Raw genomic sequence first — 21792 nt, forward strand, 5'->3', positions numbered from 1 at the left:
CGGGCCGTCCCGCTTGAAGTAGAGATTTGAGGAGAGTAGGTACGTTGGCGGCGCGGCCGTGTCTTGCGCGTATGTTGTATTGTCGAGTGTGGAAGGCCTTCTCAATGTGCGATACTGCGGCGAGTGCCGTGCTGCAAGCCGTCTTCGAACAAGGCCGAAGCTGATGAGCTGGCTGGGCCAAGATGTGGTGAGGCTGAGTTACATCAAATACCCCGCAGAAGGTTGCAATTGCCTGCCCGAGAAACCGATGTATAACCCCGGCCATTTCTTGAGCAAGAACCAGCCATGTTCAAGATCTGCGATGCCGCCGAGGCGTGCCGCAAGAGCCTCCAGGAGCGCGTCGGCATCCAAAATCTCGTGGAAGACGAGCGTGCGCAGCTGCGCCTAATGGACTTCAACCTTTGCGACGCTAGAATTGGCGCAGCCGCACGAAGTAAGGCGCCTCTAGACAATCGACTATGCAGTGGCTAACATATTACAGATGCTCATTTCGAGCGTGGAAACATGCAAACATGTAGATAAGGGCCGTTCTGTCACTTGTTGTCTTTCGGATGCGTGTACTTAGAGCTGCTTTTATGGTACCTGGAGAGATACCGTGGTCTGGAAGCATTCCGTGAAGCAAGAATGGGCCAAGTTTTCCCCGGCGGCCCAGTAGACGAGGGATTCTTCTACGGGGGTATGGAAGACGGTGGCTCGGCATAGGCAGTACTACAAGAAGTGGTTCAGGCGAAGATCGTGGAGTTGTTGGCTCGAACTGTAGACAAGCTGCGACAACTAGTCGGTGTCCCTCGCTCATTGTTAACGATCGACCCACACCATCGCCCAGCAGCCGCGATATTAGCAGAACGACTGGCAACGCTCGACACAGATAAAGGCGCACAGCTAGAATCAATAGTTTTGAGAGCCGAGTCTCCGCCGCAGTCTCCAGTTCCAAGGCCATTGAGTTCCTTGCCGAATTACATCCCGGATAGAGACTTTGGCCATTTAATAAAGGCTACGCCACCACCAGAAGACTGATGACGTACGATGCGGTGGAATAATTCGAATCGACATCTTCGGTATATCAGCAAACGAATAGAGCTGTGAAGTCCCTCCGGGAAGAGGTACCCTCAATCGCGCTCTCGAGGTCCGGGATGCCATTTCGGACTTTTCGACGCTGTGTTGGTGAAGATTACGAACCTTTTCTTTCAAAAGTAGTCTGGCGATATGGGATAGTGGTGTACTTAGAGGGAAAGGATTGCTGAATGTAATCTCCGTAGTTACATATACTTCGATCAATACGCACGGCCGGCCGCACCTTCCAAAACTTCTGCGCATCTCCATACTCCGGCTTCTCCTGCATATCGCTTACTCCTTCGGATAGAAACTCCTAATATTCAACGCCACGCTCTCCTCAAAATTCTCCCACCCCTTAAGGCCCAAGCCCTTCAACATGTTCACACTCCTCTCCTGCGGCACCCTACTCATTTCCTCCCCCTTGTCCTTCGGCATAATCGGTACCTTCTTCCCCATCTCCTTCTCCAACGCATGCGCCACCCTCTGCCACGTAAACGTCTCCGCAAACCCAAAGTCCCTCTGGCCCTCGACACCGTCTAGAACCGCACCCGCGACATGCAAACGCGCCGCATCCCGAACATCCACATACCAGTGCGGCTCCAACCAGTCGAAAAGCTCTGCGTTCTTGCCCTCCCAGAGCGAGCGCAAGAAGCCGGCAGTCGTGGGATAAGGCTGCTCCGTCGGCGCGAGAACGGGGCCGATGCAGGTACTCGGCATGACGCTGTTGAGCACGAAGCCGCAGTCTGGATGCTCGCGCACCCACTTCCAGCTCTCCTGCTCGCCCTTCGTCTTACTAACGACGTACACCATGAGTCCCACGGCCTCTTTCGGCGTATTCGGGTCTGCGAGGGCTTCCTCCGCGCTCGTGTCATACGTATCGTAGGTAAGCTCCCTAGGTGTGTTGGGCTTCGGATACGTAACCGCCCAGCTCGAACTCGTCAGCACGAAGCGGCGGATCTTTTCGCCGTTTTTGTTAGCTTTCGCCGCAGCCTCGAGCGCGTTTAAATTCGCGGCGATGGATTCCTGGACGACGTTGGGGTCCCCGGACATCGAGGTGCTGCCTGCGGTGTGAATTACCGCGGATGCGCCTTTCATGGCATCGTCGTAGCAGCCGGGGACGCTGATGTCTGGGACTTCGACGATGTCGAGGGAGCCGTTTGGATGCCGCTTTTGGAACAGCGGTTTCATCCAGGAGCTGCGGGCGAGGGAGCGCACGGTGCCGCGCACGGCGTAACCGTAGAGGAGGAGTTGGTCGACTATGTGCGAGGCGATGAAGCCGTTTGCGGCGGTAACGAGGACGAGGGATCCTGGGGGTAGAAGCGGGGATTGGATTTGCGGCGCCATGTTGTTTTATTGAGGGATGTGCGTAGATAGAGCTTCGATGGGTGCGGGGGTGAACTCAGGTAGAGATAGGCACAAGGAAAAGAAATGCGAACGTTACTGGTTCGAGGAGGAATTCGCAGCTACGGCAGACATCGACATCAGCTTACGTGCGCTTTGTACTTATACCTGCATAGTGGTTCAGCGTTGGCATCCCCACACCCGTCTCCGAAAACTCGTGCGACAAGTCGTCGAATGAGAGGCGTCGGATAGATGTTTCTGCATCTCGCTACAGGTTGATAATCGTCCCATATTTATTGCGCCCCGCTTAGGTGATCAGCTCCCGTCGAGTACTCCTCTTGAGCATGTGTTTTTGCCCAAATACCGGAAGTTTGGGTACTGGTTGCCGAATGAGCGCCATGTGCGAGTTTGGGTTAGTGCTCACATTCTGGAACTTTGGCGCCTAATGCGGCGTAAGTGAATTTGAACCGTGGATTTGCGCTCGCGATCGATAGGCGACCGAGTGTGCAGAGTTTTAAGGAGTGCAGATTTGATGGTGGGGTTGACGGATATGAATGTTGCACGAAGTGGCGATCGGCGGCTTGCAGGCCGGACAGAAGAGCAAAGACGCGCAGGGCGCTGACCACTTTCTCACCGATTGCGCTGGCTCGCTTGAGGAGTCCCATTTCGAGTAGACATTGCGTCCTGCCGTACACGCGCTGGCGCGCAACAGGAGCGAATCAAGTCATGCGCCCTGCAATCGCGTGTTGGGCCTCGCATAGAGCTTGCAACCGCGGAACGGTCCTTCTAGACGAGGGGAAAAAGCAGAAACAGTGGGGGAAGAGATGGATGGATAATAGATCGAAAGTAAGCAGCAGAATCCATGAGAAAGCTCATCTTGGAGGATTTTATAGCTTCATTGCTTGAGAGAGTACCATGAATAATCAATCACAACCCCAAGAACCTCAGGAACAAACGAGGGGAAGCCGGAGCGATACAGCGAGATGCCGAATTTGAGGGGAGCGCGGAAAAGAGACTCGTAATATCGAGCTGTGGTCTTAATTCTGAGAGGACGGAATGTCGAGGACTCTCTGCCTCAGGTTAACCGGCAGATTTCTCTTCTCCCAAAAAAAGTAGACGTTTTGGTCAATCCAGTTGTCGAACCCAGGTGTCAGCTGAATGGTAAAAAGGAAAAACAACTTTGCGAGCACGAGCCGCATCTCCGCGTATGCAAGGCTGAACTGTTAGTCCATTCGAATTAACGAAGTGGAGAGGGAACGGGCGTACTTCTTGCCTATGCAGCCTCGTGGACCAAGACTGAATGCGTGTACGGCATCCAGCTTATCATTCGCAAAACGCTTATCGGTGCCGAGCCAGCGCTCCGGGATGAAGTCATCAGGGAGGGTGAAGTTGCTAGGTGAGCGGTAGGTGGCGTAGTGGTGAGTGTAAACGTTCGTCTACTGGTTGTTAGGGAAATAGGGACTTTAACAGCATGCAATCTTACGCCTTCTGGAACAAAATGACCATCGACATATGCTCCTCCGGGAGGGGGAAGCCGACTCAGGCCGGACGCAACAGGGGGATAGAGGCGTAGCCCTTCTTCAATAACCGCGTTCAAGTACGATAATTTGCTGGTAGATTGGAAGGTGATATCGCCTTCGCTAGCGAACGCGGAATGAACTTCGGAGACAAGTGTTTGCATCGCGATGGGAGAATTGCACAAGAAGAATACAATACCACAGAGAGCAGTTGCGGTGGTTTCGGCTCCAGCAATAAGGACGCTGCTTGCAATCAGGTGCTGCCGCATAAGACGCTGAAGCCATGCAGGCTTACATATACGCATTCGCATGGAGTTCATCCCTGCTCAAGACGTCCTCTTTCTGCGGGCGCTTTTGTCCATGTTTTTCGCTAAAGCCATTCTTCAGCACCCCAGACATCAAATCCGGTTTCTCGGCGCCCATGGCGATTCGTCGGTCGACCTTGGCAGCGGTGAGGTTGAAGTGATGCATCTGCTTCCGAAGCAGGCTTCGGGGCACCATCTTCATCAACAGCCATTCGAGTTCGGGATACGACTTGACGGCGAATGTGTAGACCAAGGTCTTGATAGAGATAAACAACAGACCGATCCATGGATGAAGTCGGCCTTCGGATAAGCATGCGAAGTCCTCCCCGAAGATCAATGCGCCAGCTATATCGAAGATGGTTGAGTTAAACCAGTCGTTGATGCTGACGGGTCCTGAGCTGGATAAGGTGTCTAAGCGCTGCATGAGCGCGTCGACATAGTGCATCACCTGCGAGCATCAGAATACAAATCATCAACCTCTTAGCATCATGTGAGATCAGTCCCAACACTGGAGTGTCTTCGACCTTCATCCGTTGCAGGCTTCCCTGAGGATCTTCCAAAGCCAGAATGAAGACATGCTGGCGTACTACTTACCAGTGGTTCCTGCATCTTGAGTGCTTCTCCCGTAAACCCCGGGGCCCACAACTTCCGCTGACGCGCATGATTTTGATCGTCAAGGGCTGTAACGAGATTGTCGACGCCGTTAGGAGGTGGAGTGTAATGGATCCTGTTCTTTTTGAACGCCCGTGAACCAGTCCTTTGGTATATATCCAAGAAGGACTGCCCCGTGAAGAACGCCAGGGTGTCTGGCGCGATGCGGACTACCGGACCATACTGCTTGTGCAGCTCTAACATGCGTAGGTGGCCACGTCCGCCAATCAGCGCGCTCTGAAGGGGGAACCTCGAGCATGCCCAGAGTTTGGGGCCGGGGTACGAGCGGAGTGGAGAGAGGCATATGCAGTAGAAGGTGCGCCAGATGCGGTAGAGAAGCTGTGGATAGAATTAGTGACATGCCCATGCGGAGAGCGCGTGATGCATACCGCAATGACCAGCCCTGCTACGATAAACTGGCTCAGAGACGGCATCTTGAAGTGATTTAGGCGAGGCTATGGCAAGTCCAACCCACAATCCAAAGTGGGCGACTGAAGGGTTAAACGGACTGCTGCTCTGCGCGCACGACATATTGTTGAGGTGCACTGAGCAAGGAAGAAGGTCAGCAGGCTGAGCAGAAGAGGTCTGTCGTATAGCAACTGCATGTTGATACCCCGAGCGGCGCGTCGCGTCTGATGCTGGTTCGCATCAGAGAATGGGTAACGAGTCGCAATTCAGCAGGCGTGACGATCCGTATGTGGTTGGTTCTGAGTGATGGTCTCCCCGCTCGAAGGACCCCAGATGCTTGCGCGTGCAACCTTCGGCATTGTTGAATTGCGGATGAGGTGTGTGAGAGCTAGTGAGCTGTGGAGGTCGAGGTTGGAGGTCGTAGGCGTGCCCCCCGAAGTTTGAGGGCCAGCCCAATCGGACTAGCGCGTCATGGAATCGTTGACGCGCCGGCGCTGCTCTCACGATGTCATCCCGCCGCGCATCATTTGGCCGGGAATTGGTCGCTCGGCTGCCTTTCTTGTGCTGCGTCTACGGGTGTCGATGGTCGGAGCGGCTGTCGGCTTCGTCGAGAAAAAGCGATTCGAAGCCGAGCGCGAGCGGCGGAGCAAGCCCCGCCTCAGCGTCAGCCCTTCCCGGCCCGGTCGAATTCTCTTCTTGGCCGGCGCGAGGCATCTCCTTCTCAATCTCGACCGCGATCGCAAAAGATAATACGGACTTCGACACACGCGCTAGACTTTCGATCGCATCTTCTGGTCGCATTTAGCACATCGTTATGCTTTTGAGCGAGGATCTAAGATACCTGGTCGAGGAAGAGGAACCCCCGCCATTTTCTCCAAAACCCGTGACGCATCCGAAATACACACGGTGCCTCGAAGTCGTGAACGATCTGGTCGGTACCCATACTCGGGAGCCTTCGCACGACAAAATCTAACTCATACTAGAGGTCAGGATCTGCCACGGTTGATTCAGTCGATGTCCCCGACGACCAGCTGGAAGCCTGGTTGGATCGGGCTGTAGGTCGCCAAACCTCGTCGTACCGACTCGACTGAATGCATCCACAGCTAGCTGTTGATCCGTCCGGTGTGCATCAAGGAGAGGGCATTAGCCCTGGGATCCGAAAAGTCAACCTCTTGTACGTACGTCCAAGGCTTGGGAACCTGATGGGGTCCGAACTGACTTCATAGACTCTTGCCTGTCTATGGACGTCTTGAATATCGCACACCGTTTTCCAACAACGCTGTCCGAGGCGCCCTCAGCCTAGCTAAAAAGCCGCATGAAGCATTTCGATTGCTGGCGCGGGGCGAGACTCAGTACTTCGACGTGCCCATGGAGAAGCGTGGCAAAGGAATCATAGTGCGAATGGAAGGCAACAACGAGCGACTAGTGAACTCTGCTTCCATGATAGCCATCAACAAAGACTGCACCCAAACGTGTGTCATTCTCCGGGTTTACGACCGTGGTGGCATGGAGTTCTTCGTCGACCGCATCAATGAGCTCAAATCGTGCGTCTGGCACCCGTGTGTCATGGCCACGCTGCAGATCGAGCGGCGCCTCACCAAGATCAAGGAACAGTTGCAGGACCACAAGCACCACCTAGAGGCAATGGAGCGGACCGCCGGCTTGTATAAAGCACACCGGCTCGATCCGGAGTATAGAAGAGGACAGGGAATGATGCAGCCTTGGAACTCGAAGTACTTCGAGACGCTTGGAAGCGAGCTGACGAGCGTGAAAAGTGACGTGCTGTATCAGCAGTACAAGTGCAGTCGCTTCCTAGACATGCTGGGCTTCCTGGATCACGTGGCAGCCCAGCTCGATGACTGCCCCGAGTTCCGCATGAAGTCGAGGTTCATGAGAAGCACGATCAGTGGATACGAAGAGCGCTCCAGATACCTCTCCGCTCGAGCGGAGGCCACGATGCAAACGGTAGGCAGGCACGATCCTGATACCTAGGTAGCACGCACGCTAACAGCTTTTCCCAGTACTTCTCCCTCATGTCGCAAAGGGACAACCAACTCAATCTCGAGCTCGCCAATCTATCTCGCGACGACAACAAGCGGATGCAGGAAATGGCAGCCGCGTCGTATCGTCATAGTAGCGACATGCGCGCAATCACCCTCATCACGCTCTTCTTCCTTCCCGCCACCTTCGTCGCCACCTTCTTCTCCACCACATTCTTCGACTTCAACAAGGACCAGCGGATTGCGTCCACATATATCTGGATATACTGGGTTGTCACGGTAGTACTTACCGCTGCGGTTCTTGGCGGGTGGGTGTACCATTCGGATGGTTTTCGTAAGAAGGCGCCTAAAGAGGAGGACGACCAGGAGGGCATAATGTCGGGGAGGGAGGATGCAGAGCCGTCACCCCAGGGCAAGTAAGCGCGAGTGGTACCTTCACCTCTCATCGTCGCTGCGCTCATACGCCAATCGCCTCAACGTCAGTATCTCTTCCTCAACAACACAGCGTCGCTGTGATAGCCAATGAAAAGAAGGCGCACCAGCATGTGGACGCGAAGGGGTTTTCCAAAAATTCCCTGCCGGCCCGAAGGCCAACAGAAGCGGTCGTAGTTGTAGTTTTCAACTAGCAAAAACGCTGTCTCGGACGAATCCTCACTGACAAGCGTCAAGCCCGAGCACTTGGATGGTTGGGAGAAGCTGGGGCGGGGGCGCGCGATGTTTATATAGGCGGAGGGAGCGGGTCTGTGCGGTGGGTCAGGTGACATTGATGCCTGCCCAGGTGCTGACGAGAAGGCGCGAGCGGGGCTTGGAAGCGGCGGTGAAGGCGAGAAATTTGCTGGAAGGTGCGGGTGACTCCTCTCAGCACGATTGGAATCGGATGGAATGCTGGGCTGACCGCTTTCAACATCTCGTGGAGGACTCTACTCTACGAGGAACTATGAGGTCTCGCCTAAACCGGGATTGCCTGCCGCGCCGCGCCTTCCTTCCATACCACGAACGAGGCAATCGCGTCGGTTTCCTCCTTGCCATCCAGGACTGTCTGAAGGGCTTCATCCTCCGCTTTCCTATCTACGCCAGCTACTACTCTTATCCCCGCATTGTTCTGGACCATATCCTTCCCACCCGGTGGCACGGCTTCATACTCGAATCAGGAGCGCAACAAGCATGCGTCTCCGGCTTCGCCTGTCGGGCAGACGCGTTGGACTCGGCAGCAGAAAGCTAGGACTTGTACACCCTTCTCCTCCGCCGCGAGCGCTCCGGAACCGAATTTGATACCACAGCAGGGCACGCGTCAGCCAACTCCGTCTGCTTAACGCGTAGGCCATCTCGGTTACGTCGAGGGAAATGGGGAGAGCCCTCTCGGATCCTGGAGCTTTCCACAATCCCCAGCATCCATCGCCGACGATATCGTGCCTTATTTGAACGTCCCCGAGTAGGGTCATCCCGCTGACAATGCTAGCGCTTCTCTACTACGAATGGTTGCCCACGGCGGGGCTCGCAGCGCCACATACATATCGATTTTCAGAGACCTTTCTCCCCGCCGGCCGGCGTTCGCCGACGAAGCCCCGACGGACACGTCCATTCGCCACTAGTCGGCCAGGCTACTGATGCCATTGTAGGATCGACCACCGGGACCGATGGGGTGAACAACAAGATGAATTGTGGACATATGGCAGTACGTAGTAAGAGAGGCTTCTAAGTATAAGGCTTGGGCAGTCCTTTGGGCAGTCCAACGCGCAATGGCTCAGTAGTAGGCAAAAACGAAAAGCAACATGCAGGAAATTCCTTCCCACAGCCCGGACCATGCATACGGCTTATCCTCTCCAATGTCCACCATATCTGCTACCACTTCGGCGGTTTTCCGATTTGGGAATCGTGAGGAGGCCATTTGACTTACGGCCAAGGATGACAGTCATTACCTACCTACGTGACCGGCGACATCCATTTCCATTGCCCCACCCCGGGCGATTGATCGACCCCGACCACATCTGAGCACACGCGCTTCGGCCCGCACCTATGGTCAGTGCACTCCCGCCTTTTCCCCGGACTCTTCTGTGTATCCAAGGGCCCCACGGAAGTTTACACTGAGCTTTCCAGCCTATCTCTACTTTCATCCCGCGCTCCTTGACGTGCATAGGGTCAACCCGCTCCAACTCCCGTGCATCGACACAGACGGACCGAACCGGACGAGGAATGGATCCGACTCATCTTTCAATGCCATCGCCAATCGGACAGAACTATAAATGGGATGGCCTCTTCGACGAGGTTCATGCCGCTTCCACTGGAGGGCATGTCTCCCAAGACAGCTTCCTCCTTCATACACCCCCTCTGGCCTCGATATCCTACGGACCGGTCCGCGACCTGCTCACTCAATACAAAAACCAGTCTTACTACATTGGCGGATCGGAAGCAGCGTACAACGAGAGCATCGATCCTTATTGGGGTATTCTCTGCCCGGAGAATCCTCCCGCGTCTATGCAGCCCCCTTCTACTCCAACTACGCTCTACCGACTGAGCGAGCACCAACAGACCTTTGCGAAGTATGCAGTAGAAAACGTGCGAGTTGGATTCCAGCCCAACTACCCCAGTGTGGATCGGCAACTGATCGAAGACGTCGAGAACGTTGATCCGCGGCTTCTAGAAGCTGCAGTTCGGCGTCCCACTAGCAATCATGCCAGGCAGATGACTGGCCAAGATGATAGCTTGTAAGCCATCCACCCTCTGCACGAGATAATGATCACTAATTGATCGCTCTAGGGGCATGGTTTTACCTCTGTCTGACTTCTACCATCCGCATGATTCTACTCGGGAGGTCACTTCTCCCCTTAAGGAAACAGCGCAGACCAATCTGCAGCGGACCAGCAGCCGGGCATTTGGCTCGGAGGCACAAAAGAGTACATCTGCTTACGCTCAACCCACCAAGGAGAACTCCGATCCTCTTCATTTAGACCCTGCGCAGCACCCAAAAGGCCGTGAATTCACTGGGTCTCATGCAGGGGTGCAGTCACACCGACAGCTAAAAGAGAGTGACAAGCCCATACGCTTTGTCTTTCCTCAAGAGGGTGCGCATCCTCACGCAAATCAGCTAATCCCTTACACCCAAACCACACTCCCTTGCAAGCAACCGGATCTTATTCACGCTCAACGTAAGGATCGTCGAGAACCATCTATGCAACCGAAGCAAGGTGAGAATAACCAGCCAAAGGAGCGTGGACGCCATCCTGGTCGGAAGCCGGTTTCGAACGGCACGCCTATGGCGAGGTCATATTGGTATGGTCCTTCACCTGAATGTGCAGCCCCTTGGCTGTGCGTAGGTCCTCCCCATTACGCAATGGCTCCCCAGTACGCGACTCCTCCCAAAGACGTGACTCCTCAATACACGACTGCTCCTCAGTTAGCAGCACCTCCCCCGGCATCTCCTCAGCATGCAGCTCCAGCCCCCAAGGTTGAATGTCAGTCCGATGCAGGCGACCTCCCAGCGGACTACTCTCGCACTTCACTGGCCTTCAATAACCACCAAGAAGCCTTTAACGCCTGCAAAAAAGATGTAGCCTCCCTCAAGACGGCATTCGCGCCACCAAATGACGACCCCAGCATCCCGAAGAACGACGAAGAACGAAAGGTAGTTGTGCGTTGCTTGCTTGGAGCAATGATAGACACCTCGCGGTGCAAGGATGAAGAGGGCAAGGCTTTCAAGTTGCGCTGGGGTAGCGGCGAACTAGCCTACGATGTGCGACACATGGAGAAGATATGTTGGGATATTGAAGTAAGCCCTCCATTTCCTCAGTCTTACCAATTCTAACTATCCTAGCTTCTAGCCGAGCGGATTCACAAAGAAGGTCCGCATATTCTGCCGATTTTTGACACGGTCTACCTCAAATCTGTCAAGAAGAGCAGCAAGTTCACTTTTGAGGAGCGCATCAAGTGGCTCGTCGAACTGCTGTCGGTGTTCAAGAGCCGTGTCAAATCGCTCATGAAAGGCGATAGCCTGTACTACACTGTTGCTACGCCTCGAGAGACAGTTCTTACAGCGAGGAACAGCATGGAACAGAACAAGAAGCGCCGGGGGTTGCTTGTGGAGGGTAGCGCGGCGGCGAAGGCCCTGAATGAAGGAACGGGTACGTATCTGAGCCTGTGCGTTGCATACCATGACTAACGAGATGCAGCGCAAGATCATGCAGAGACACCGAAGGGTGAAACTCAGCCGAAGCAAGATGTGGAGGGCGAGATGCATTCCGGAGGGACGAGCGGCTCTGTAAGCCACGGCCTCGATGGGTCTAACCTCTTCGCAGTCGAGCCATCTCTCCAAGCTACCCAAAAACATCAGGATCTCGGGGCCCACCATGAAATCGATCCAACAGCTTTCCCGGCTCGCACTCCGCCGTCCGAAGAGGCAGTGATAGGGTCATCAATGGGCTCCGCTGCTCAGGGTAAGTTCTTAGTCCTCCGCATTCTCTGGGCGTATACGCTAACGCACGTGCAGAAGTTCGTGGCCAAACTCACCCCGGCGGCGCCATGCTCGAAAATGAGACTCCGCCGGATGATGGCTCTCGCAAGCGTGGTCACGAGGAGAATGACGAAGATACCAATGGCATGCCTTGGTCTGACGACTCTCCTAGCTGCCCAAAGCGCGCTCGTCTGCTCTCCGACCGCTAATTTCCGTAAGAGTACTGCGCTCACCCCACTTCACGGATGTTGGTTCTCTATTTTGTCGCCTGGGCGATTCAAGGCTAGCTGGGCATTTGCAAGAGCCTTTTGGCTTTCAGATATTCTCTACGTATTGTACGTCATGGACGAAGCGGCTTTGCTAGGCATTTAGGTCTATGGTAATGAGTTGGGTAGAGATGGGATATCATATAACGCTAAACGGCACGCGCGCAAGTGGTTAGGCATGCCAGCGTCTGCCCGCTAATGGGGCGGCTCTCACTACAACTCGACGTTCCTGGGCCTCACAATTTCCATCAACGTATTGTTCCAGCACATCTCTTGCGAATGCGCAACCTGCTCGCAGTCTATATGGGAGTCCCACGCCGAAGGTATAATTAAGGTAGAGCGGCATTGAGTTGTGCGTAGTAAACGGAGACTTGTTACCTGTTACTGATGTCTACTCCAACTCTCTCAGCTTTGGTAAGTGAGCATAGCCACAGCAACTCTCTCTTTTCTATGGTTGTGAGACCTTCTCCCCTATACGCAGCTCTCTACGGTGCCTTAGGTTGGCTCATGTCTTTCTCTACTCATCCTTCTCCGCAGGCCCCTCTTCACACGCCCTTCTCTACTTCGACTCCTCCGACCGCCCAACTCAACATGCACATCGAAGTATATATCTTCCGACAAGATGGTCAGTTCAATTGCTTAGATGGGGAAGCTGATATGGATACCAGGTACACTGGCTTCTCCGCGTTCTCGCCAACACCCGAGGTGGGCCAGCGCAACAAAGTCAAAGTCACATGTCAACACCATATCCACCATTATTCCATCTGGCACGCTCTGCTAGAGCTTGGTCGAAATTGTGCCAAGCCGCTGGCCCGTGGCGCCATCGACACATGGTCGAAATGAAACCCTTCACTCGTACAGAGAGCCCTGGAGACCTTCCGCAGTATATTACGTCAATCGCAAAATCAGCGCCTACGAGCGCTTACGTTCGCGTTATTTCCCAATCGGGACTGTTTATGTCTCTTTGCCCAACAAAATATCTGGTCTCCTAGGGAATGAACGCGTGGCGCAGAGCTCCCAAGACTTCATTCACGTGTTTTCGTGCTTTCTCGCGCACTGAGGCTCACTTTCACCCTAACAACCTCGCGGCGCTCGCGGCGCCTTCGAGTATTTGAAGCGCTCATCGCCCTGGCTCTACTGTTTCAATTGCACCACTTCACCCACCTCGCCGTTCACGCAGTCAACTCGTACATTTTGTGTATTGGTCAGTCGGGCCCAGCAATTTCGGCGTACACCTCGACCACAAGACCTGTTTGTACGTGAATAGGTTAGCACTACTCTGGCCAATCTTCTCACGTTTTGCTAAGGACCTAGTCTACCATCCACGTTGTCTGAGGGTACCTTACAACGAGGCCAATTCGCGGTTAACATCGAAGGCACCTCCGTTGTCACGACTCAATCAATAGCTTTGGGTACGTCATCAAAACATTCTCTTTCTGAGCAGTTCACTGATCTCACAGATTGTTAACGCCTGACCAACTTCAAGACCGGCTCGGAGTCATGGCCAAACAGCCTGACATCAGCCCTGTGCATGCGCACGTCAAGAAGGAGGAGCTATCATCTCCATCCGATCCGCGTACTCCTCAGGTGTCCGCCCGTCCTGATGCGTCTCATATTCTCACTGACCCTGTCTCTCGTCAACGTGGAGGCTACTCAGCTTTCCCGCCAGGTCATCGCCCAGTTCTCGCCCCATACACTCAAGATCCGCGACACCTTGCACCAATGTCGCGGGCTGCTTATGGTGGATATGAAGACGGATTTGACACTCTTACCACCCTTAAAGATAATCCTCGTCGCTACGGTTATCAGCCTCAGATGGTCCAGCGACACCCGGCTCCGGCTATGATGTACGGCGTTCCTTTGAACTACCATCAGATCGTCAACGCGCAGAACCTCCATCGTCAAGGCCACGGTCAGGTCTATGCATTCGGTGGTCCTCTTGACTATATTCCGGCTGATCTTTTTGATCGGGCCACGGCCCCGCCGGAGCCTCGGGCTTCTGCACAGTTCGGACGCCCACCTGTCAATCTGCAGTACCCCCATATCTCTCAAGATCCCACTGATACTCCGGTTCACAGCTACCATCATCGCGTCTCTTCAGTTGCTTCCGGAACACCAGAAGCGGAGCAATTCGAGACCCAATCGTCCAACAAGCCGAAGCGCGGCCGGAAGAAGGCAACTGCCAACAAGGTGGAGAGCGAAGACGAGGATGGACAGCACGAGATCGACCTTTCTAAGTCCGCTTCTGATGTTACGCTCTACTTCAACAACCGTGATGAGGCAGTTCATGGCATGAAGGCTCCGAACTGGTCCCCGCCCGACGATGATGAGACCATCCCTGATACCGACGAGAAGCGCCAGGATTGTGTCCGCAAGCTGGTCGCTGCGATGTTGGATCTCTCGAAGTACAACGACAAAGACGGCTCCGTCTTCAAGAAGCGCTGGTATGTTGTCGGGGAAGGTCGCAAGGACTTCTATGACCCCAAGGCCATTGAGAAGGTGTGCTGGGACATCCTCGTAAGTTTACCATACACATTGATCCATGAATAGACTACTGACTAGTCTCACAGGACTTCACCGAGCGTCTCCACCGCGACGGCCCCAAGGTATTCAGCTGCTACGACCCCGAATTCCACAAGACCCTCGCTCGATCCTCCCACCTCACCTTCGCCGCGCGCATGAACGCCGTCATCGAGCTTCTCACGCACTTCAAGGGTCGCTGCGACAAGCTGCTCAAGGGCAACATCCTGGAGACGTATGTCGGCGCACCGGAGGGCATGATAGAGACCGCCAAGCAGAACCGCCAGAACAACGACAAGCGCCAGGAGTGGATCAAGATCGGTCGGCCTCCAAAGGCCCACGGCGTGTTCACTGCGAATACGACGCCGGCTCCTCAGGAGCGGCCTCTTAGCAACAATGAGCAGTCTTTCACGGAGCTGGAGGCCACTCAGAACTTCAACGACGGCTATGGGGAGACTGAAGACGCTGCTGGTGAGACTGAAGACGCTGCTGGTGAGACTGAAGACGCCGCTGGTGAGACTGACAGCGCTCGGGGTGAGACCGAGAGCACTCTGGATGAGGGCCTGGGTGATCTGAAGCGCAAGTTGGATGAGGTCGAGTCTGATTCTGACGGCGAGGCTGATGATGAGGCTTCAGTCAAGCGCATGAAGGAGGACTCTGCGGAGTAGATCAGGCTGGGTAGTTTACCTTTCTTGGCCGTGTGATGGAGAAATGGGCTGAAGGGCCTCGGGATCACGTTTACCTTGAATAGAGTCACGCGCTAGCTTTGGGGCAGGCGCTTACGATAGATATTCATACAAAGCTTATGATAGATGAGATAATGCTTTGCGATATCAGTTGCAGTGATGCCTCGTGCTCGCCACAATTAGCTCATCCTGCAATTCAGCAAAGCTAGGTCTGGAGGTCATCAAGACCTCACACTACCCTTCGAGGCCTTGAAGAGTGGATCTCCATTGCTGGATTTAGACATGCTAGTTTTCGCTCTTCGGCATGATCGAGGGCCAAGCGCATCATGATGGCGCAGCTGAGATGGGTTTCCATTCGATAACAAACGGCCTCACCCGATGTGTTAGAAGATCATATGAGACGTATAGCGGGACAGATAGCTTGTAAAATAACTTCAAGATGATCGTAAAAAACTCGGTCTGCTTGCCCAAGCATATATCAATCGTACCTGTATATTGAAGGCTGTTCGGGATAGGTTTCCGAAGTTAATACTAGTGCACGTGTCGCGAAAGAAGCGAGTTAATGTGTCCTCAGTTGGCGTGATTGAAGTTACGGCGTGATCCGATACATACTTTACTTCATCGTGTCGTCCAACGACAACCACCAACAACTCACGACACTGTTAACGATCAATCTCGTTCTTGCGTTTGAAAGCCTCGCAATTATATACAACGTCGAACGCTGTTCCGCGCACAGCCTTCCTCAGGTCCCAGCGTGCGTACCGTACACCTCGTACAACGCCGTTCTTCTTTCAACTTTCACGCCCAAGATGTCGGAGATCAATGGATTAGACTTATACGTGGGAGTCTCCTTTATTCTACACTCCGAAGAGTTTGTGCGTTATTCTCGCACAATGGCGTGGTCTCCAGGTTCCCCCGGCCGGTGCCCCCACCCTTTGGTGCGGGCATCGCATTGCTGCGTGTAGAGAACGAGAAGGGTTCTTATAGACACATATCTTAGCCTCAGGTGTAAGAACATCGCCCATTACTTATCCTCTGTTCACAGGCATGGGCACTGACAATACCACCCTCCAACAGCCAGGCTTTATCAAGTATCTACCACCTCTAAAGAGATGGAAGAACGTGCCAAGGCATGAGTTGTGAAATCACTATGCCCCTTCCTTCCTCGGGCGGGGTGAAATGGTACCGTTCTGGCACGTTCAGCAGACAACAGCCACAGTACTCACGCGCATGTGCTTCGCAATTCACCCCAACACCAGCCACTCGCGCGCTAGCGTGCGTCCTTGCGCCGCGCCTCCCACCTCTTGAGCACCTTCCCCACTGCCTTTTAAGCGCATTTCCTCTCGCACAACTTGCACTCCCATACATCGACCTCGTCACAGCACACAACAGCAGCTACCGAAAGCCTCAATTGCACTCAAGCTCGCTTTGACTTGTCTTCTACTCTCCATTCGCTTCGACCAGTTCCAATCGTATACACATTCCCATCGAAATGGACTCCCAAGCTCGTCGCCCCATGTCTCAGAACGGCCGCCAGCAGCAATCTGCTCCTCAGGCACCGTCCCAAGTGCCCAATCGAGCTCCGTGCGCCCAATACCCACAGTATCCGACGCCAATGGCTGCTGAGAACTCGCATTTCCCCGACATTGCGACGGTCATGGAAGGCCATGCGTTTCCGCACCTGCAAGGCCAACAGTATCCTCAGGATATGTTCCAGCAGCAGTATGGTTCAGCTCAAGGCTTCCCAAGCTATCAGTCCGATATGCAAGACCATCGCGAGAAGAACTCTCCGACCGGTCACAAGCATCACGGTTATAATCCCAGCTATATGAGCTCCTCGCCATACACACCGGGTGCTCCAGACAATCAACAACTTGCACAAGCTTCGCCGACGACCCCAGCAGCACCCGCTCAGCAGGGTAAGAACAGTGCGACCCCCGTGTACGGCTCTACCAAGGAAGGACTCACCAATATCAATTCGGATCGGACCACTCTGGCGCAGCAAGTCCCTCCGACCGCACAGCGGGTGGGCAACGAGCGTGGCGGCACTCCCGTGAGCAACCACTCTGCGCACGCGGGGCCTGCCCCATTGGGCGATCTCCATGAAAATCAGGCTCAACAACAGGTGCCTGAACATGGTGGCAACGATCCCGGCTCTGCGGCTGCTACTGGCGTGGGCTCTCGTTCGGAGCGATTCAGCGACTCTGGATTTGAGGAGTCGTCTCCCCACCCTGGTCGGTCTCCATGGAATCGCTTCAATCCTGGCCAGATCTTCTCGGGTGGAGAGCCGTATTTGGCTCCTCAGATGATGCAGGGTGGATTTCTCCCATATGGACGCGGTTATGTGCCTTACCCAGGTGCATCTAGGAATGGAGGCCATCTCTCCGTTGCGCTCGAGCAAAATGTCCCGACTATTGCTTACCAGCAAGCATTTGGACCTGCACTTCCTGATCCCCAGAACGCCTTTTATGAACAGTACGTGAGCGCTCAAGATCAGCAGCCCACGTATGGCGTCGGATTTCAGCTCGATGGTAACGGCCCGCCCACGACCACTCACCTTCAGGCAGCGTCTCCTGCCGCCCTCCAGCCAACGCAGGGCCGTGGGCGACGAAAGGACCGGCTTGGAGAAGTTAGCCGGAACGCCACAGGAAATAAAGTGGCTACCGTTCCAGCACTGGCTGCGCCTGGAGCAGGATTCAGCGTGCCACCTGCTCAACCACAACTTCACGGTCAGGTCCCAGCCCACATCCCTGCTCCGCGCCCTGCTCAACAGAAGAAGAAGGGTCAGGGCAAAGGGGAACTGCAGGAGCCACAGCGGGATCCAGTAACTGGCTTGTTCTTCAGCAGCTACGACGACGCTGAACAGCGGGTTACGCTGCGCGCCAATTGGAAGGCCCCAGCCGATGATCATACAATCCCTCGGACGGATGCCGCCAAGCAAGAATGGGTCCGTCAGTTGTATGCCGCGTTCACAAACGTGAAAGGTGTTCTGGACAAGCCTGGAGCGGTACTTCTGTCGCGGTGGATACAGCATGACAGCAATAAGCAACCGATTCGCGATGAGCGCGGAGACTATCTGCCGCAATATAGCTATTTCAATGAGGCGGCAATTGAGAAGGTCTGCTGGGACATCCTCGTAAGTATCCTCTTACCTTTAATAGTAGGAGCCCTATGCTAACCGTAACCAGGATACCGTTATCCGACTGCACGAAGAAGGCCCCGGCATGTTACCTATCCACGATAAGGAAGTTCTTCGTCAGGCTAGCAAGGACAAGGATCTGACGTTCAAGAAGCGGATGGAAGCAATCATGAAGGTCCTTCGCCTTCACAAGAATCGCTGCGGTGATATGATGAAGGCCGGGAATATACTGGAATTGGTGCTTTCGCCAGGCGCGAAAGATAAGTCGTCCAAAAACAACCTGGGCGCGAATACTAGGCGCCAAGAGACCCTGAAACGTGGGCGAGAGGCGATTCAGCAGGAGGAGTTGGACAAGGAAGGAAAGACGGCAAAAGCGAATGCGACGGCGGCGAAGAAAGGTAGGAAGAAGAAAGACGCAGGACATACCGGTAAGTGGTCCCTCAAAGTCACTCACGCCTAGTTCATCACTAATTAGTCCCAGACGCTGCCGTCGCTGTTCAGCCTGCCGCTCAGCCGGAAGGCGCTGTCCGAGTCCAGCATGTGGCCCAGCATCAGTCCGTGATCGACGACAAGACTGCAGGCAATGCTCAGCATGCTGTGCAGGATGCTGTTCACAATCAGCAGGCCTTGCAGGGCCAGCAGGTACACTTTGGCTCTTCTATGGGCCTTGGTCAAGGCGCGTACCAGTATCAAGGCCATCTTCACGACCAGGCTGCAGGCCATGCTGAGCGGGTGACTGAACCCCAAGTCTCCACCTTGGACCGAGACGCCGTCCACGAGCGGGACGAACTCAATCGGCCCGGCGCCGAAGACTACAACGAAGTCGACGCGGAGGTGTCTCCCATGGTCCAGCAGGAGCCTTCAGTCGAGGACCTCGCACCCTTCCCACCCTTCCCACCCGATCTGAATCCCAATATTCCGACAGATCCGGTATTATTCGGTTATAATTCGTTGGGGATGGACGACTCCCCTTTCGAACTGGATGCCGAGACTGATGCCCTCTTCAATGGTCCCATTCGATTCGAGGGTGGAGGCAATGGCGCGAAGGCTGATAGCCCTGTTGGCGACAACTTCGAGGGCCACAACCAAGCTCCACCGTCTCCAACCACTGCTGACACCTCGCGTAAGCGGAAGCGCCGATCCTCGCCAGACTCGGAATATAATGTCGAGGAGGAAGAGCGTGCTAGCCCCAAGCGGGCGCGCACTGAGTCGTAAGCGTACGGCTCATCATTTGGTTCGATCTAGAGGGTTTTGAACGTCGTGCTTCGTCGATTTCCCTAACGGGCGACACGCACAAAAGGTCATAGTGGCGTTTCGAGCTGTTTTGTGGTGCTGGAATGCACAGTTTCTATCGGAGTAAGAGTTTTGTACGAGGACACTGGTATGTTCAAGCGCGAATGTGCTTGGTGGTTTCATATGGTTATGCTGGCTCGGTGGGGCTTTGGTATCGTACATTGTTTATGCGCGGATGTTTCTCGTAACATCCTTTGAGCGGCGGTTACTGCATTTTCTTTATTACGGACACGGGAACGGTTTCTTTTACATCGGCATTTTCCAGCGGACATGGTTGCAAGCTTGAGCGCTTGTAGCGTCATTGACGCACTGTTAGAGTTGAGGTATTCGGTAGAATAATCTTTGAAACCTTAAAGTCCTAAAGCGATCTCGCGTCTCATGCTACTCACTCCCCAGCCCTTCAAATCCTACGCGTAACTCTTCATGTATCCCATCTACTACGGTCTCCCAAGTCTCTCTTTGCTAGTACAATGGCGTCCTCTAAGGAGGTATTGCTATGCCATACGATCTGAGCGCACTATCTCTTATCCTGGACACTTCTCAAAAACCCCAGCCTCCTGGTAATCTTGATCTCCACATATCCTGACTTTCTCTTCGTAGACAGTACTGTGTCGCAGTCTGGATTCTTGCATTCGACGCTCACTGTTCCCATCTCCTTCCTGCCGCAGTACATGCCCATCGGCAAAGGAGACTTCGTGTGCCTCATCAATCGCCTGAATAGCGCCGGATCGTAAGTGTGCATATGAGGGCAAATCGGCTCGGATAGGTTCTGGAGGGCGGCGCGCATCCGATGCGATGAGACCGCCTCTTTCGACGAAATCTCGAAGAGGCGTAGCCTGGACTTAGACGTAGCGATGCGCGACGGGAGGATATCAACCGTGTATTGGTGCCCTAGATCATACTCATGATAGGGGCAAACGATCGGCCCATTGTCCAGAAACTCGAAGTGATGCCTTAATTCCCAGAGATTGAAGGTCATGTGGCGGCAAAGGCGGAATCGGTTTTCCGTACCGTGGCAGACGCGTTGGAATGGAGAGCGCTGCACTTGCTTCGGGGAGAAGGCAGATCAGGGTTGCTTGAGGCCGCAGAGTGCGCAGAAGAGTTCCTTGCGTTTCTCGTAGGCGCCGAGTGCCTCCTCTTCTTCGGCTTTTGCCTGGCACCAGTCAGCATTAGTCTGCCTTCGACCTCTTGGTGTTGGAGAGTCTTCGTGTTCGCTGGAATCTTTGCGACCTGGCTCAAGAGGATGGAGCGGAGTAGTCGGCTGGTCGCAGCTAAGCAGAAGGTGTCAGCGTATTCCGGAAGGTAATCCGCAATATCCAAAATTAGTTCCGGGGGCATCCTGCGGATTGGGCATGTCCTTGGACTCTGCCCGGGCTCAATCCTCTTCGTTCGCCACTGTGGGAAGTGTATTTTTGGCCAACCATAACAAAAGGTTCGCTAGTGGCCGACATGAGATTCGCTCTTTCGCGTTTCATAGCTCGCAGCAGGGACTTGGTTCTGTGACAATGATTCGAAGGAAGGCTGCCTCTTCGATGCGCCGAAATGGAAGGAGCCACGCGAAATCGCAACTTGCGAGTGGTTAGGCATAGTCAGTAGTGTTTCTGAAGCCTGTTCGAGAGGTGCTGTCCGAGACGTATATGTACTGCGTCGTGAACCTGTGGGAATCCCGGCACATTCAAAAACTGAAGACGAGTATTCAAGTGACCGAAGGGACGCTGCAAGAGGAGGGCAGCGTGAATTTACTTCTACCTTATAACAATTCTGGGTCTTGTTCCGCTTCGTGTAGACCATGGAAATCTAGCCTGCAGAGCAAGCTTTACCGAGGGTCGTCTCTCGAGAGTGTACTATTCGGTTAGCAACAATTAGTGTACCTATATACTTTCTAAAGATTGCTTCAACCTCGTCACAAAGAAGACGAGAGAATTAGGCAAGCGCCGAAGAGTTCTGACGCCATCCTACACTTCGTACTTTCGACAACCCGAACGCTCTTATACATGGAGTAATATGGAGTAATGCCGCCCAACCTCCTGGTATGAGCACAGCGTGGGTCGGTTCGTCCAGCTGCACCCAGGAGGCCTTCACCGCATTGTCGCAATCCTAAAGCTCAGCATACTCTTCCTCATCTCTCGCCTTTCTCCTGTCCTCCTTTTCGCTATTGCGTCG

The 21792-nt window shown here is 54.3% G+C and overlaps 9 protein-coding genes across 9 annotated transcripts; 5 read left to right on the plus strand and 4 right to left on the minus strand.

Moving 5' to 3' along the window:
• Positions 1 to 1220: 1220 nt before the first annotated feature.
• BU26DRAFT_520782 (NAD(P)-binding protein) lies at positions 1221 to 2524 on the minus strand. The gene has a single exon (XM_033829375.1). The coding sequence runs from the start codon at positions 2398 to 2400 to the stop codon at positions 1348 to 1350; it is 1053 nt and encodes a 350-aa protein (XP_033682702.1). The 5' UTR covers positions 2401 to 2524; the 3' UTR covers positions 1221 to 1347.
• Positions 2525 to 3434: 910 nt separating this feature from the next.
• BU26DRAFT_566648 (cytochrome P450) lies at positions 3435 to 5304 on the minus strand (the record flags this gene model as incomplete). Its single annotated transcript, XM_033833554.1, has 6 exons — positions 3435 to 3612; positions 3664 to 3833; positions 3881 to 4157; positions 4210 to 4667; positions 4814 to 5209; positions 5260 to 5304. The coding sequence occupies 6 exons, from the start codon at positions 5302 to 5304 to the stop codon at positions 3435 to 3437; spliced, it is 1524 nt and encodes a 507-aa protein (XP_033682703.1).
• Positions 5305 to 6391: 1087 nt separating this feature from the next.
• Positions 6392 to 7829, plus strand: BU26DRAFT_352188 (uncharacterized protein). The gene is made up of 3 exons (XM_033822478.1): positions 6392 to 6456; positions 6505 to 7243; positions 7300 to 7829. Exons 2-3 carry the CDS (start codon positions 6647 to 6649, stop codon positions 7696 to 7698), a joined length of 996 nt encoding a protein of 331 aa, XP_033682704.1. The 5' UTR covers positions 6392 to 6456; positions 6505 to 6646; the 3' UTR covers positions 7699 to 7829.
• BU26DRAFT_352156 (uncharacterized protein) lies at positions 7830 to 8690 on the plus strand. The gene has a single exon (XM_033822475.1). It carries the CDS (start codon positions 7961 to 7963, stop codon positions 8498 to 8500), a length of 540 nt encoding a protein of 179 aa, XP_033682705.1. The 5' UTR covers positions 7830 to 7960; the 3' UTR covers positions 8501 to 8690.
• A 587-nt stretch (positions 8691 to 9277) lies between these two features.
• Positions 9278 to 12049, plus strand: BU26DRAFT_352158 (uncharacterized protein). The gene is made up of 5 exons (XM_033822476.1): positions 9278 to 9983; positions 10036 to 11044; positions 11090 to 11396; positions 11445 to 11708; positions 11762 to 12049. Exons 1-5 carry the CDS (start codon positions 9472 to 9474, stop codon positions 11932 to 11934), a joined length of 2265 nt encoding a protein of 754 aa, XP_033682706.1. The 5' UTR covers positions 9278 to 9471; the 3' UTR covers positions 11935 to 12049.
• On the minus strand, positions 12050 to 12368 carry BU26DRAFT_352159 (uncharacterized protein). The gene has a single exon (XM_033822477.1). It carries the CDS (start codon positions 12335 to 12337, stop codon positions 12164 to 12166), a length of 174 nt encoding a protein of 57 aa, XP_033682707.1. The 5' UTR covers positions 12338 to 12368; the 3' UTR covers positions 12050 to 12163.
• A 1123-nt stretch (positions 12369 to 13491) lies between these two features.
• BU26DRAFT_597690 (uncharacterized protein) lies at positions 13492 to 15179 on the plus strand (the record flags this gene model as incomplete). The annotated part of the gene is made up of 2 exons (XM_033835013.1): positions 13492 to 14508; positions 14562 to 15179. 2 exons carry the CDS (start codon positions 13492 to 13494, stop codon positions 15177 to 15179), a joined length of 1635 nt encoding a protein of 544 aa, XP_033682708.1.
• A 1095-nt stretch (positions 15180 to 16274) lies between these two features.
• On the plus strand, positions 16275 to 19915 carry BU26DRAFT_597691 (uncharacterized protein; the record flags this gene model as incomplete). Its single annotated transcript, XM_033835014.1, has 4 exons — positions 16275 to 18333; positions 18386 to 18764; positions 18818 to 19547; positions 19729 to 19915. The coding sequence occupies exons 1-4, from the start codon at positions 16690 to 16692 to the stop codon at positions 19913 to 19915; spliced, it is 2940 nt and encodes a 979-aa protein (XP_033682709.1). The 5' UTR covers positions 16275 to 16689.
• A 689-nt stretch (positions 19916 to 20604) lies between these two features.
• On the minus strand, positions 20605 to 21216 carry BU26DRAFT_506894 (uncharacterized protein; the record flags this gene model as incomplete). The annotated part of the gene is made up of 2 exons (XM_033826959.1): positions 20605 to 21024; positions 21079 to 21216. 2 exons carry the CDS (start codon positions 21214 to 21216, stop codon positions 20605 to 20607), a joined length of 558 nt encoding a protein of 185 aa, XP_033682710.1.
• Positions 21217 to 21792: the final 576 nt, after the last annotated feature.

The sequence above is a fragment of the Trematosphaeria pertusa genome, assembly GCF_010094035.1.
Source record: "Trematosphaeria pertusa strain CBS 122368 unplaced genomic scaffold BU26scaffold_9, whole genome shotgun sequence".
NCBI lineage: Eukaryota > Fungi > Ascomycota > Dothideomycetes > Pleosporales > Trematosphaeriaceae > Trematosphaeria > Trematosphaeria pertusa.

Coding starts and splice junctions, on each gene's coding strand:
- BU26DRAFT_352156 (XM_033822475.1), top strand. CDS start 7,961: ATGGTTGGGAGAAGCTGGGGCGGGGGCGCGCGATGTTTATATAGGCGG.
- BU26DRAFT_520782 (XM_033829375.1), bottom strand. CDS start 2,400: ATGGCGCCGCAAATCCAATCCCCGCTTCTACCCCCAGGATCCCTCGTC.
- BU26DRAFT_352159 (XM_033822477.1), bottom strand. CDS start 12,337: ATGCCGCTCTACCTTAATTATACCTTCGGCGTGGGACTCCCATATAGA.
- BU26DRAFT_352158 (XM_033822476.1), top strand. CDS start 9,472: ATGGATCCGACTCATCTTTCAATGCCATCGCCAATCGGACAGAACTAT. Junction 11,045..11,089: donor AGATATGTTGGGATATTGAA/GTAAGCCCTCCA, acceptor TAACTATCCTAG/CTTCTAGCCGAGCGGATTCA. Junction 11,709..11,761: donor AATGGGCTCCGCTGCTCAGG/GTAAGTTCTTAG, acceptor ACGCACGTGCAG/AAGTTCGTGGCCAAACTCAC.
- BU26DRAFT_352188 (XM_033822478.1), top strand. CDS start 6,647: ATGGAGAAGCGTGGCAAAGGAATCATAGTGCGAATGGAAGGCAACAAC. Junction 7,244..7,299: donor CGGAGGCCACGATGCAAACG/GTAGGCAGGCAC, acceptor AGCTTTTCCCAG/TACTTCTCCCTCATGTCGCA.